This window comes from Crocuta crocuta, unplaced genomic scaffold (genome assembly GCF_008692635.1).
Source record: "Crocuta crocuta isolate KB4526 unplaced genomic scaffold, BGI_CrCroc_1.0 scaffold267, whole genome shotgun sequence".
In the NCBI taxonomy this organism is placed as follows: Eukaryota; Metazoa; Chordata; class Mammalia; order Carnivora; family Hyaenidae; genus Crocuta; species Crocuta crocuta.
The window spans coordinates 2,958,109-2,973,823 of NW_027531899.1; the positions used below are offsets into that span (position 1 = coordinate 2,958,109).

General features: G+C 35.9%; 1 protein-coding gene across 1 annotated transcript in view; it reads right to left on the reverse strand.

Moving 5' to 3' along the window:
* Nucleotides 1–5,222: 5,222 nt before the first annotated feature.
* ZNF345 (zinc finger protein 345) overlaps nucleotides 5,223–15,715 on the reverse strand; it is a 43,482-nt gene continuing 32,989 nt past the window's right edge. Inside the window, exon 3 of the mRNA XM_077773761.1 lies at nucleotides 5,223–7,721. Within this exon, the coding sequence (XP_077629887.1) occupies nucleotides 6,203–7,642 (1,440 nt within the window). The 5' untranslated portion in view covers nucleotides 7,643–7,721 and the 3' untranslated portion in view covers nucleotides 5,223–6,202. The remainder of the gene's footprint in view (nucleotides 7,722–15,715) is intronic.

Sequence of the window (15,715 nt, forward strand, 5' to 3'; positions counted from 1 at the left end):
ATCTTTTCCCCCTGCTGAATAATCCCTTGTCAAATATCAGCTGATTATAGATTCAAGGGTTGATTTCTGTGTTCTCATTCTGTTTCATTGGACTGTCCAATATATCCATTGGTACTATGCCAGTACCAACCAGTCTTAGTTACTATAGCTTTGTAGTATAGTTTGAAATTAAGCAGTGTGATGCATTTAGCATTGTTCTGCTTATTCAGGATTACCTGAGTTATTCACGGTCTTTTGTACCTCCATACAAATTTTAGTATTGTTTTTCTCTTTCTGGAAAAAAAATGCCAGTTGAATTTGGATAGAGATGACATTGAATCCATAGATGGCTTTGGGTAGAATGAACATTTTAACAATAATTCTTCTGATTCACAAACATGGGATATCTCTTATTTGTGTCTTCTTCAGTTACTTTAACCAAAGTCTTGTCGTTTTCACTACACAGATCTTCCACCTCATTGGTAAAATTTATTTCTACATATTTTATTATTTCTGATGCTACTATGAATAAGATTATTTTTTAACTTCTTTTTCAGGTATTTTGTTGCTAGTGTATAGAAACACAACTCATTTCTGTATGTTGTTTTTGTACCTGTAACTTTCTTTTTTGATTCATTCTTACAGTTTTAAGGTGGAGTCCTTCAGATTTTCTATATGTAAATTCATATAATATAAATAGACAATTCTACTTCTTCCCTTCCAATTGGATGCCTTACACTTATTTCCTCATATGATTGCACTGGCTAGAAATTCCACTAGTAAGTTGAATAGGAGTGGTGAGAGCAGACACCCTGGTGTTACTCCTGAATTGGAAGAGCTCTCCACCTTTCAAATATGATGGTGGCTGAAGGTTTGTCATATTTGGCTTTTATTGTTTGAGGAATGTTCCTTTTATACCCAAATTTGCTGAGTGTTTTTATCATGAAAGAATGTTGTATTTTGCCAAATGCTTTTCTGCACCTGTTGAGATGATTATTTTTAACTTTCATTCTATTAATGTAGTATATCACATTTATTGATTTATATGTGTTGAACTATCCTTGTATCCCAGGGATAAATCTTACCTGATCATGGTGTATGTTTCCTTTAATGTCCTATTGAAATCAGTTAGCTAACATTTTCTTGAGAATTTTTGCATTTATATCCAACAGGATTGTTGACCTGTAATTTTTTTTTCTTGTGGTGTCTTCATCTGGTTTTGGCATCAGGGTAAGGCTAACCTTTTGAAATGAGTTTGGAAGTGTTCCCTTCCCTTCAATTTTTTGAAACAGTTTGAGAAGAATTGGCATTAATTCTTTAAATGTTTGATAAAATTCAGCAGTGAAGCTTTCAGTGCTGGGCTTTTCTTTATTGGAAATTTTTGATTACTGACTGAATCACATTACTAGTATAGTTAATTGGTCTAGATTTTTAAATTTCTTCATAATTCAGTCTTGATAGGTCACATGTTTCTAGGAATTTATACACTTCAAGGTTATCCAATTTGTTAGCATATGCATGTTTATAGTAGTTTACTATGATCCTTTGTATTGCTGTGATATCAGTTGTAATGTTTCTTTCATTTCGGATTTTATTTGGGTCCTTTTACTTTTTTTCTTAGTCTAGCTGAAGGTTTGTAAATTTTATCTTTTCGAAAAGATTTTAGCTTTGTTAATCTTTTCTATTGCTCTACTAGTCTCTATTCAGCTCTGATCTTTCTTACTTCCTTTTGCTAACTCTGGCCTTAGTTTGTTCTTTTTGTAGTTTCTTAACATTTAAAGTTGTTTATTTGAAATCTTTCATTTACCCTACTATACGAATGTATGCCTATAAACTTTCCTCTAAGTACTGCTTTTACAGCACTGCATTTGTATTTGTCTGTTGAATCTCCATTTTCATTTGCTTGAAGATTTTTTTTCTCTTTTGATTTTTTCCTTGGCCGATTGGTTATTCAGAAGTGTGTTGCTTAGTGCCCATCTATTTGTAAAATTTCCAGCTTTCCTCATGTTCTTGTTAGTTTCATACAATTGTGGTTGGAAAAGAAACTTGGGATGATGTCAGTATAAATTTCCTAAGAATTGTTTTGTGATCTATTATATGATCTATCTGGAGAATATTCCATGTGCACTTGAGAAGAATGTGTACTCTGCTGCTGCTGTTGAATGGAATGTTTTATATATGTCTGTTAGGTCCATTTGGTCTAATGTATGATTCAAGTCAAATGTTTCTATATTGATTTTCTGTCTGAATAATATATCCATTACTTAAAGTATTAAAGTCCCCTACTGTTCTTGTATTGCCTGTTTCTTCCTTTAGATCTGTCAGTATTTGCTTAATATATTTAGGTGCTCCAATATTGTGTGCATAAATGTTTATAATTATATATCTTCTTGATGAATTAACCATCTTATCACTATATAATGACCTTCATTGTCTCATTATAGTTTTTGGCTTAAAGTTTATTTTGTCTTATGTAAGTATGGGCCAACCCTGTAAGGCCAACCTCACTTTTTGTTGGTTTCTGCTTCCGTGGAATATCTTTACCATGTCTTCACTTTGAGCCTAAGTACGACCATAAAGCTGAAGTGCCTCCTTGTGGAGGTAGCATATAGTTGAATCTCATCCATCCAGCCATTCTATGCCTTTTGATTGGTAAATTCAATTCATTTATATTTAGAGTAGTTGTTAATTTGTAAAGACTTACTAATGCCATCTTATTACTATATCTCTGGCTGTTTTGTAGGTCCATTGTTCTTTCCCCCTCACCCTTTTACTACCTACCTTTTCTATGGTGATATGCTCTGATTTTCACTTTATCTTCTGTGAATCTAGTAGGTTTGTGCTTTGTGGTTACCATGAGACTTTTAATCACATATAAAAACTCTACTCTTTATTGCCCCCTTTTATGTTTTTGATTTTACTATTTACCTCTTTTTATATTCTGAATTCATTAACAAATTACAGTAGTTCTTTTTTGTATTCTTGTTTGTTTTATGGTGTCCCATACATCTTGTAGGCTTTTTTCACTCTTTCATTCCTTTTTTCTTGGTTCTCCTCTGACTGGGAGGGAGCCCCTACCCTCCAATTCTCTGATTTTATATTTGCTTGGTCTATTCTTCTGTTGATGTTCTCTATTGCATTTTTCATTTCATTCTTCAGCTCCAGATTTGTTTGGTTTATTTTTAGGATTTCTCTTTGTTGGATTCCTAACTTGCTGAGTTCTTTTTGGGTTTTATTGTAGCTCATTGAGTTTCTTTAAAAGAGCTAATTTGAACTCTTTTATCAGGCAAACCACAGAATTCTGTCTTTGAGTTGAGGATAATTGAGATCTTTTTGTGATGTCATGTTTTATGGATTCCTCATGTTTCTTGGAGTTTTGCATTGCTGTTTTCTCATTTGAAGTAGTCACCTCCTCCGATCATTACTAGCTGCTTGCAGGTCGGAGATACTTTGTGTTGGTCCTGCTTATAATTGGGTCTTTCTCTGTCTTTGTAGGAATATATGTGCTCCATGCTTCTTGCCCCTTTGTGGCTTCATTGTCTTCTCTCAACCTTACAACTTACCAGGCTGGCTGCTGGAAACCTCTTTTGTCTTTCCTAAGATAATACTATAGCTCAAGTTTATGATTTCTCCCTGGCCACAGACTCTGTTTTGTTTTCTGCATGCTCTTGGTCTACCAAAACTGTCTCTTACTTGGGAGCATACACAAGGGGCTGGCTGAAGAATTGGGGGAGTTGTGAGTTTAACATTTGAAGTTTTAGGGGTGCCTGCAAGCCAGATAGGGGATCCTTGGGCAAGGTTTTCCCAGTGGCTTGTGTTGAGCTTCCTATTGGAGTCCTGAGTGCAGGCAGTAGGAACTGTGTTTCTTTAATTTTTTAAAGTTTTTGTTTATTTTTGAGAGAGAGACAGAGTGCAAGTGGGTGAGGAGCAGAGAGAGAGGGAGATACACAATCTGAAGCAGGCTCCAGGCTCCGAGCTGTCAGCACAGAGCCTAATGTGGGGCTTGAACTCTCGAGATCATGACCTGAGTCAAAGTCAGACACTTAACTGACTCAGCCACCCAGGCACCCTGAAGCTGTATTTCTTTATATTACGATCTCCTCTTCCCACCCAGTCAGGCAGGTACTGCCTCAATACTATGGGTGCTGCAGTAGACAAACAAGTTTCTTCAGCAGCATCCTATACAGGTGGGAAAGATGGGAAAATCACCCACTATTTTCACCTGAAGAAGTCATTGCTAGTTAGTTCAGCAACATGGTGTGCTGCCTTGGGGAAGAGGTGGCACTGGTGAAGTTCATCTTACAACCACCACCACCACCACCACCACCACCCCCTTTTTTTTTTTTTTTTTTTTTTTTGCTCCAACAGAATGCTAGACTCTTTCCTCAGGAAATCTGAAGTTCTGCAAAAGCTCTCTCATCTGTGTGTCTGCTCAAATCAGCACTCTCTAGATTTACCCTGAATGCACCCAAGAGGGGCGGGGGCTGGTTCACAGACTTCTGCTGTTTCCACCTTCTGTACAAAGGACTTTCAGTGTATTACTTTATGTGGTAAGTGAGACTCCTCTCAGGTCCCTTAGATTATGGTGTTGGATCTCACAACAACCACAGAGGCCCTTTTTCTTATAGGTGGATGCTGAATTTTAGTTGTTAAACTTGGAGGCCAAATGAAGGCAGGCATCTTATACTGTCATGATGCTGAGGTCATTTCTCAAAATTAAAATTTCCATGAAGGAGCTATCCTATCTTTATTTTTACCTCAGTATGAATTTTGCCTTCTCATATGTTACAATCTTGTATTTTTCTTTATAAAGATGAATTATCCCTTGCTCTATAAGAAATAGACATTACTCAAATTTTTCTTATATTCATTTACATGAATATCTTTTTTCCCATTATGATGTCTATGATGTTGAATAAGACATGGATACTAGTTAAAATTTTTTCTCTAAAAAATTTTTGAAAAGATAATAATAATGATGAAGGCTAATACTATGCAAGTTTTATTAGGTGATAGGCACAATTGTAGAATCCACATAACAAGCTTCTGAAGTGAACGAATTATATATATATGCATATAAAAGGACCTGGAAGAATAAGTTGGTTAACATTTGGGAAACAACTGGGTCAAGAATTTTGGTCAAAGGGAAGGATTTATAATGTACAAATCTTTAAAAGCAGAAGAGATCCCACGCATTTTATCTGAAATGAACAATAAAAAATAAAGCAGACACATTCAAAAGGGGCCATTAAGGTAACTCTTTATAATGGTAAAATTTTCAATATTTGACAAAATAGGGGGTTGATAAAGACAGGTGAATACTTTGAAGCCAATAAAAGAGTAATCAATATATTTACAACAAATATTAAACCTGGTTATAGTATATCACAGTAACACTTTCTGTCAAAAACAATGATATGTAATCTTAAAGGGTTTGCTCCAAAAGTTTGACAATGATTGTCTATGACTGGTATGAATACAGATAACTATCTATTTTTGTTCATATCTACAGTAATATAGAGAAAAATTATTTTGCAAAGAGTATAAACTTTATAAAAGGAAAATAAAGCACTCTTCCAAAACAAAAGATACAGATTCACAAGCTATTAAAGGATACTTAAAAGTAACAGTAACTTAACACAAACAAAATGGAACACAGATACAAACACAGATACGCAAATTTAGAAAACAAAGACTGACCTGATATCCATGCTTTATATGTATAAAAATATAACTCACCATCAAACAGGCAATAAAAGATACAAAAATAGATATAGTTATTAAATAAATGGTATTCATATGAGAAACAGGGAGAAGGGTAAATTTAGACCCTCAATAAATAATTTAAAATAATTTTGAGATGGATCAGTAATTCTGTATAATGTACAAAAAATTAAGAATATTAAAAAAACCCAAAAATAGCAGGATTAGCCCCCAAATGAATTTTTCAATGTTTAAAATAAAGGCAAATACAATAAATGGTTTTTAATTTTTAATATTCACAAGTATGAATTTTCCAAAAATAATGAAAGAATGAATATAGATATCTTCAGAGTGGTTTTTCTTTTCCTGTATAAATTCTCTCAGACTAAGTGGTAAAGCATAAGTAAGGCATCTGTACCTTAATTACATTTGTAGTGACTCTCCCTAGTATAAATTTTCTTTTCTGTTGTGTCCTTCCTTAACCACAAATTCTCACTTATAGAGTTTCCAATTCACAGATCTACTCACCAGTATGACTCTTTTTATGTTGCTGAACTTCTGAACCTCTCCCAAAAGTCTTTCCACATTCCTTACATTCATAAAGTTTCTCACCAGTATGAATTTTCTGATGTTGAGTAAGGCTTGAGCCAGTACCAAAATTCTTCCCACGTTCCTTACATTCATAAGGTTTTTCACCAGTGTGTATTCTCTGGTGCCGATTAAGAGCTGAACCACTACTGAAGGACTTTCCACATTCTTTACATTCATAGGGTTTTTCACCAGTGTGAATTAGCTGGTGTTGGATAAGTTTTGAGCCACTACCAAAGGCCTTGCCACATTCTTTACATTCATAAGGTTTCTCACCAGTATGAATTCTCTGATGTTGAGTAAGGTCTGAACCACTACTAAAGGCTTTCCCACATTCCTTACACTCATAAGGCTTCTCACCAGTGTGCATTCTTTGATGCTGAATAAGTTTTGAACCACTTCTAAAGGCCTTCTCACATTCTTTACACTCATAGGGTTTCTCACCAGTGTGAATTCTCTGATGTTGAGTGAGATCTGAGCCACTATTAAAAGCTTTCCCACATTCCTTACATACATAAGGTTTCTCACCAGTGTGAATCCTCTGATGTCGAGTAAGGGCTGATCCAAAACTAAAAGCTTTCCCACATTCATTACATATATACGGTTTTTCACCAGTATGAATTCTCTGATGCCGAGTAAGGGCTGAACCACTACTAAAGGCCATTCCACATACTTTACATTCATAAGGTTTCTCACCAGTATGAATCCTTCGATGTTGAGTAAGGTTTGAACCACTGCCAAAGGCCTTCCCACAATCCTTACATTCATAAGGTTTCTCACCTGTGTGAATTCTGTGATGCCGAGTAAGGGCTGATTCAAAACTAAAGGACTTCCCGCATTCCTTACACTCATAAGGCTTTTCACCACTGTGAATTATCTGATGTCGAATTAGGCCTGATCCAAAACTAAAGGCTTTCCCGCATTCTTTACATTCATATGGCTTCTCACCAGTATGAATTCTCTGATGATGGGTAAGGTTTGAGCCACTACCAAAGGCCTTTCCACATTCACTACATTCATAAGGTTTCTCACCAGTATGAATTCTTTGATGGTAAGCAAGGTTTGCACCACTACCAAAGGCCTTGCCACATTCTTTACATTCATAAGGTTTCTCACCAGTATGAATTCGCTGATGTCGAATAAGGACCGATACAAAACTAAAATCCTTCCCACATTCCTTACATTCAAGGAGTTTCTCATCAGTATGTATTCTCTGATGCTGGGAATTGAAAGTGGGCATGTCTTCAGAAGTAAATATCATTTGACTGAAATGTCCTTCCTGAGATTCCTGTTTTCTCTCAAACTGGCTTTTACATTCCCAATCACCTCTGAAACTTGAATACTCAATGCTGTTTTTTATAAGTCTTTCCATTATCTCTCATCAGGATGATTCTATTCCATTAATATCCTTTTTCAGAAATAATTTCTTGGTCTCAACCTTGATTCACAGTCTGAAAGAAAATATAAAAGCAAACATTCACTTTTTTTGTGTTCTGGGAGGAAAAAACTTTTATAATAGAAATTAAAAGACTTAACTGAAACTAATTTTCATAAAAAGTGTGTAGTTTATACAGTTCTCAAATATGATTGGGTAATCTTGACAAATAGATAAGGAAAGTAAAAAGAACCAGAAGTCACACTGGAAGGTGAAAGAGATATTTAGGAAAATAGATTAGTCAGTTGTTCCTAAAGAGTGATCTAGATAAAAATCCCCTTCAAACATGGGACCTTGATAAATATAAAGATGCCTAGGCTCTACCCCAATTTTGTTAGAGAATAAATCTAGTGTTATATACATTTTAAAATGCAAGTAATTACCAATTAACCCATCTCTTAGGGTTGTTTGGAGCACTGTATAACTAACTACCCCTATAAGAAAAACCTAGGATAGTCAGGTAACAAACATTAATTGCATAGAATCTGAAGGAAATAAAAGAGAAGGTACTCCAGATACAGCATTATCCTGATGAAGATTAATGTGATGAATGAACAATGCAGAAGGAAGAATCTACTGTGGTTAGAATGTGGCTTATTTATGCCATTTGATAAAATCCATGTTTGTGTAGGAAGTCTATGAAGCTAAGTTTGGGAGAGCAAAAAAGGGGATGCAGTAAAAGCTACCATAATTGAGAATCTAGTTTTAAAGCCCAAGAGAAGGGAAGAGCAGATAGAGGTAATGTGGTACTATTGGCAGATTGCAAGGATGCAGATAGATAAGTACTCTGAATCCCAGCTTGGGTGATTATTGAATGGTTCTGAAATCACACATAATGTATATATGTAGTTATATAAAGTAACTGCGCAGTGTTTAGTAGCTATTATTTGGAAGACTTCTATACCAGAAAAGAAACTAGGAAAATGAATGGATTTAAAGATACCAATAAAGTCCTTGAGCAAATACGTCAAGCCCCAAAAAGTGAAAATATCTGAGCTCCATTCTCTTCCTATAGCAATCTTGTTTGGGGTTGGCCTAAATGTCTTAAAATTACTCTTTGCATCTCCACTGTCAAGAGACAATCTAGGCCAAAATTTTCTTTTATTTGGACACAAAAGTAGCATTTTAGCTAGCTGTCTGCCGTTCTAGTTTTCCATCCCTAACAGCCAGAGTGATATCAGCTCGGCACTTTCATGTTCAAAATGCTTCAGTTGTTCCCCACTGTTCTTAGGAAAAGACCCACAGTCCTTAACTTGGTCTTAAAAATTCCTCAGCAACCTGCCTCCTGCATGCCTCTTCAACTTGATACTTATTTCCCGTCAACAATAAACTACAGCTACACAGGTCTTCTCAGTTCTTCAAATGCACTAAACTTTAACACCCTCCGCCTCAAACACACACAACAATTTCATCTGCCCTAAATTACTGTCCATACCACCCTCTCCACTGCCACCTCTCTTGGCTTTACAAGCTTCTGGTCATTGTTCAGGTCTCTGCTAAGTGGCAATACCCTAATAAAAATCTCTTATGAATATTAAATCTTAATTATGCATGTCTCACCTTTATCTCACAAAGCATTTTATTTTCTTCCATTCTTTGTGTTTTGCTTGGTAATGGGTGATTGGACATTTGTCTCCTACAATCACAAATTTCATATTTGAATGTTTGCTTAATGTTTGTCTGCTACAGTAAAGCCAACCTTCAGGAAGGAAAGATAACCAATGTATATTACTTGAATCAACTTGAACCCTGGCACATACCAAAAGGGCAAAGCACATTTAATGAATGCCTAATATAGTAAGTTAGTTTCAAAATTCAAAATAAGTTAGTTTGAAAATAAACTTCGAAAAACAAGATTCTCTAGAAAGAGAATACACTTTCTCTCAAAGAGAACAAGTGGATCACATGCAGTTTCTCCTGCCCTTTTAAAACCCTCAATGAAATGAATGAAATGGATTTTTAAAAATATTTTCTTTTTTTAAAATTTTTTAATGTTTTATTTATTTCTGAGAGAGAGAGGGGGGGAGAGAGAGAGAGAGAGAGAGAGAGCGTGAGCAGGGGAGGGTCAGAGAGAGAGGGAAATACAGAATCTGAAACAGGCTCCAGGCTCTGAGCTNCAACGCGAGGCTTGAACCAACAAACCACGAGATTATGACCTGAGCCGAAGTCGGACGCTTAACCAACTGAGCCACCCAGGTGCCCAATGTTTACTTATTTTTTAAGATAGATAGAGAGAAACAGAGTGTGAGCAAGGGAGAGGCAGAGAAGAAGACACAGAATCTGAAGCAGGCTTCAGGCTCTGAGCTGTCAACACAGAGCTCAACATGGGGCTCAAATTCATGAACCATGAGATCATGACATGAGCCGAAGTTGGACACTTAACCAACTGAGCCACCCAGGTGCCCCAAAATGGATTTTTTTTTTAAAAAAGGACCAAACCTGGGGCGCTTGGGTGACTTAGTCGGTTAAGCGTCCGACTTTCGCTTAGGTCATGATCTCGCGGTTTGTGGGTTCGAGCCCCATGTCGGGCTCTGTGCTGACTGCCAGCTCAGAGCCTGGAGCCTGTTTCAGTCTGTGACTCCCTCTCTCTCTGACCCTCCCCTGCTCACACTGTCTCTCTCTCTCCTAAAAAAAAAAAAAAAAAATAAAAAAAAATTAAAAAAAAAAAAAAAGGACCAAACCTACAAGGTCAAAGAATATTAAAGAGAAGGTAGCAGCAACAAAACCTTCTGAAGTGGGAAAGCATGAAGACAAATTAAGACTAGCTTAACAAACCAAACAATGATGAAACCTAACCCCCAAAATAAGGAAAACCCAGAAAAGGATGATTTATGCTGTAGAACCCCAGAAAGGTTTAAGAAATGCGGGCACTACATAACTATGCAAGTTTACCAGTTGGCTTACAAAAAGTTAAGTCAGGTTCATAGTGTCCACTCTAAATACAGGGAGGCAAATACCATATATTTGAGGAAATACTATACTGTAAAAGAGATTAAATAAACAAAGCCCCAAGGAACTTCGAAGAAAAACTACAAGGGTACCTGGGTGGCTTAGTCAGTTAAGCATCCAACACTTGATTTCAGCTCAGTTGATGATCTCAGGGTAATAAGATCGAGCCCTGTGCCAGGCTCTGTGCTGAGCAGGGAGCCTTCTTAAGATTCTCTCCCTCTCTCTCTCTCTCTGCCCCTCCCCCTCTCATGTTCCTCTTTCTCTCTCAAAAAAATAAATTTAAGAAAAAGACGAGAAATTACATAGAGAAATGAGAAAAAGTTCAGAAACTATCATTAACATCCTGAGTGGGACATGAGAAGTTATTTTACATGGTAGAAAAATAGGATAACATAAAAGGAATATGAGATTAAAAAAGAGTTTGTAGGAAATAGGAAATGAAAATACCAAGTAGGAATAAAAACAAATAATTACAAAGATTAAAATATAAAATATGTCTCTTTAAAAAGTACAAAAAGATATGGAAATGGAAAACAAATGAAAATTAGAAGGTCATGCAAGGCAGCTGCATATCTAATGGAAGAGATCATTTTTAAAAGTGTCCTCTGCTGGGATGCCTCGGTGGCTCAGTTGGTTAAGCATTCGACTTTGGCTCAGGTCATGGTCTCACGGTTCGTGAGTTTGAGCTCCACAGCAGGCTCTATGCTGACAGCTCAGAGCCTGGAGCCTGCTTTTAGATTCTGTGTCTCCCTTTTTCTCTGCCCCTCCCCTGCTTGTGCTCTCTCTGTCTCTCTCTCAAGAATAAATAAAACATTAAAAAATTTTTTTTAAGTGTCATTTGTCAAATGTCAGACAGAGTGGTAGAAGGAATGAAGAAATCTGAAAATCATCATTTTGAAATCACCAAACTAACTACTGATTCAGGCTAGGATCCTCAGTAAATTCTAAAAGTAGAAAGTGAATGGTTGTTGGGAAAAAAGATTTACAGATTTCATAGTATCACTCCACAGATTATTTACTAATTATAAAGGGAAAAATATACCTTTGTACTGGGAAGATTTAGTATTCACCACTTCTAACCTTAAGTTATGAAAGCTGGCTATCACCAATAGTGTAACAACCTGACGTTACGTGCCTTCCCAATGTAATGCAATAAAACGTACACCATCCTATCACCTACATAGCATGCTTGCCATTTCTAAACCTCTGATCTCCAAGAGAAAGCCATCAGACAAATGGAGGTTGTTGAAACAATCTATAAGAAAATTGTCCTGAATTCTCTAAAACATTCAGTGTCCTATTAAACAAAAAATGAGAGCCTGTTCTAGATTAAAAGAAACTACAGAGACTCAACAACCGAAATAATGCATGAATCTTGATTGGATCCTAGATCAAGCAAACAAGCAACCAAGTAAATGAACAAAAAAAACCCCAAACAAACAAAAAACAACATTACATCAGCTTAAAAAAAAACACTTTGAGGAACCACTGGAAATAATTGAACATGAAATGTCAGAGGTAATATTAATGAGTTAATGTAAATTTTCATAGATTTGCTATATCATTGTTATTGTTTGGAAAATGTCCTTATACTTAGAAGATACATGCTAAAAGTATTATGGGTAAAATGTCCAGATGTCCCTAACTTGTCTTCAAATGACTTGGGAGGGTGAGGTGAGAAACTGTGTGTGTGTGTGTGTGTGTGTGTGTGTGTTTAGAAAGATAAACCAAATGTGACAAAATGTTAACAATTGGTAATTTTAGGTGATGACTATATAGGGTACACTAAAATATTCTTTCCTTTAAAAATTTTTTTAATGTTTTTTTTTAATGTTTATTTATTTTAGAGATAGAGAGACAGAGCACAAGAAGGGGAAGAGCAGAGAGAGCCGGAGACAAAATCTGAAGCAGGCTGCAGGCTCTAAGCTGTCAGCACAGAGCCCGATGAGGGGCTCAATCCCACGAACCATGAGATCATAACCTGAGCCAAAGTCAGATGCTTAACCGACTGAGCCACCCAGGTGCCCCAAATGTTTATTTATTTTTTTACTTATTTAAAATTTTTTTAATGTTTTTATTTATTTCTGAGAGAGAGAGACAGCGTGAGCAGGGGAGGGTCAGAGAGAAGAAAGATACAGAATGTGAAGCAGGCTCTAGGCTCTGAGCTGTCAGCACAGAGACTGATGCGGAGCTCGAGGCCACGAACCGTGAGATCATGACCTGAGCCGAAGTCAGATGCTTAACCGACTGAGCCACCCAGGCGCCCCTATTTATTTTTTAGAGAAAGAGACACAGAGAGTGAAACAGAGAGAGAGAGAGAGTAAGGGGCAGAGAGAGACAGAGACACAGAATCTGAAGCAAGCTCCAGACTCTGAGCTATCAGCACAGAGCCTGNGATCGTGACACAAAGTTGGACACTTAACTGACTGAGCCACCCAGGCACCCCTGAAATATTCTTTCAATTTTGCTGTATATTAGAAATTTTTCAAAGAAATCACAAATTACAGGTTGTTTTAGAAAATAGCATAGCAGAAATTTCCTAGACCTGAAAGACACGAATTTCCACATTTAATGAGCTCACTTGATACCTAGCATAAAGAATAAAAATGATTCACACAAAGATATATTTTACATTAGGTTCCAGGACACTAGGAACAAAGAAAAGACCCTAAAAGGCTCCAAAGAGTAAAAATAGCGCATAAATAAAAGAGCAGGAATGAAAATGGCTTTGAAGTCCTCAACAATATTCTAAGCCAGAAGTCATAACCTCAAAATTCTAAAGAAAAATAATTTCAAGTAGAATACATGTCCTGTGAAAGAACAAATATACTAGTTGAAAAGCCTTTTCAGATATTCTAGAACTCACAAGTTTAACACATTTATCCATTCTTACATGCTACCTACACAAAAAGCAATTTTGATAATCTGAAGTTTTCTTAGAGTAAGCCAAAAAACAGGAAGGCATGAAATCCAAGAAATAAAAACTCAACAAAGAAGAGAACAGAATTCAAAAAGTAGGCAAAATTTAGAATAATAGTGGGTAGAGAAGAACAAAGGATTTTAGGAGGGCTGTCTAAACATAGGAAATGACAGATTTCCCAAAATTTTATTTTCTAAAAGACTGAGTATGAATTAGTGATAGTTACATGAACCACCATGGATCATCCCCCCTAAAAAAAAAAGGCAACATTAGAAAATAAAGTTGTAGAGCAAAGTAAACATGACTCATAACTCAGTTATGAATAAATTCATGATAAAGATTAAAGAAATAAGCTTTGGAATGAGATAAGATATTTATAAAATATTTATTTATCAAAAACCTAGTATTCGAGATATAAAGATATTTTTCAAATCATTAATTAAAAGCTAAAAGATCCAAAAATGAAGATGTCTGTTAAATAATAAAGAATTAGTATGACCTTTGTCCCAGGTTTCTAGATCATAGTTTATAAAACCCTTGTGATTTCCTAAGTGATAGAAGTGTCTTTGATATTGGATCATAGTTGAGTTTATGCTGTGAGGTAACTCATGGTGTGCTTCAGCACTGGAGGTGGTCATCAGAAAGACTGAGCCAACCCAACCTCTGGGAAAGCAGAGTGAAGCGGGAGATTGAGTTCAATTATGCAGCCAGTGATTAAGCATTCATGTCACAGTGGAACCCCAATAAAAAGTCTGGACACTGAAGTGCAATATAACTTTCTGGCTGATAAACACATTGATGAACCAGAAAGGTAATGTATCCTAATTCCATAAGGAAATTCTATAGAAACCATATTTGGGTTTCTTCCAGATTTTGCTTATGTATCTCTTCATTTGGCTATTCTTGATTTGTATCTTTATGATTTATAATAAAACTTTAATTTTGAGAATAGTGCTTTTCTGAATTCTAAGAGTCATTCTGGTAAACTATTAAACCTGGCAATGAGGGAGGTCACTGGAACCCTTTCTCCACAACAAGATTTGTAGCCAGTTGGTCTAATGTAGGGAGAGGTAAACATTTAGCTAAAACCTGTGGAGTCTGATAATAATTCAAGGTGTTTACTGACAATTCAACTGCAGTTCACCAGTGGAGTTAAAACAATAACATCTCACATGCATGGACTGGAAGACTTAGGAATGTTAAAAGAGCAAAACTCCTCAAAGCAATCTGAAGATTCAACGCAACCTCTATCAAAATTTCAATGGCCTTTATGGAGAAATGAAAAGCCAGTCTTTAAATTCATATAGAATGGGCCCTGAATACCCAAACAAAATTGCAAAAGAAAAACAAAGTATAAATATTTACCTCCCAGTTTCAAAACCTATAAACAAAAAACTACAGTAACCAAAACACTGCATACTGACACAAAGATAGATCTATAGACCAATGGGATAGAACAGAATCAGAAATAAACCTAAACTTCTATGACCAATTGACTTTCAACAAGGATGACAAGTCCATTCAATGGGGGAAAAATATCTTTAACAAATGGTGCTAGGACAACTGGATAAACATATGCCAAAGAATGAAGTCAGATCCTTTATCTCAATTCACATAAAAAAATGAACTCATGAAAATGGACCTACTTTCTTACACTATACACAAAAATGAAATCAAAATGAATTAAGGATCTACATGTGAGACCTGAGACCATAAAAATCCTAGAAGAGAGCACAGGCAGTAATTTCTCTGACATTAGCCATAGCAACATTTTTCATAATGTCTCCTGAGACAACGAAAATCAAATATAAGCTATTTGGGACAAAGCAAATATAAGCTATTGGGACTACATCAAAATAAACAGCTTCTGCACAGCAAAGGAAACAATAGAAATAAAAGACAACCTACTGAAGGGAGAAAATATTTTCAAATGACATATCCAATAAAGGGCTAGTACCCAAAATATATAAAGAACTTTTATAACTCAACACCCAAAGGACAAATAATCCAATTAAAAAATGGGCAGAATCCATGAAAAGACATTTCTCCAAAGAAGAGTTACAGATAGCCAACATCACTCATCATCAGGGAAAAGTTAAAAAAAAAAAAAAAAAAAAAAAGCAAACAACCACAAAGAGACA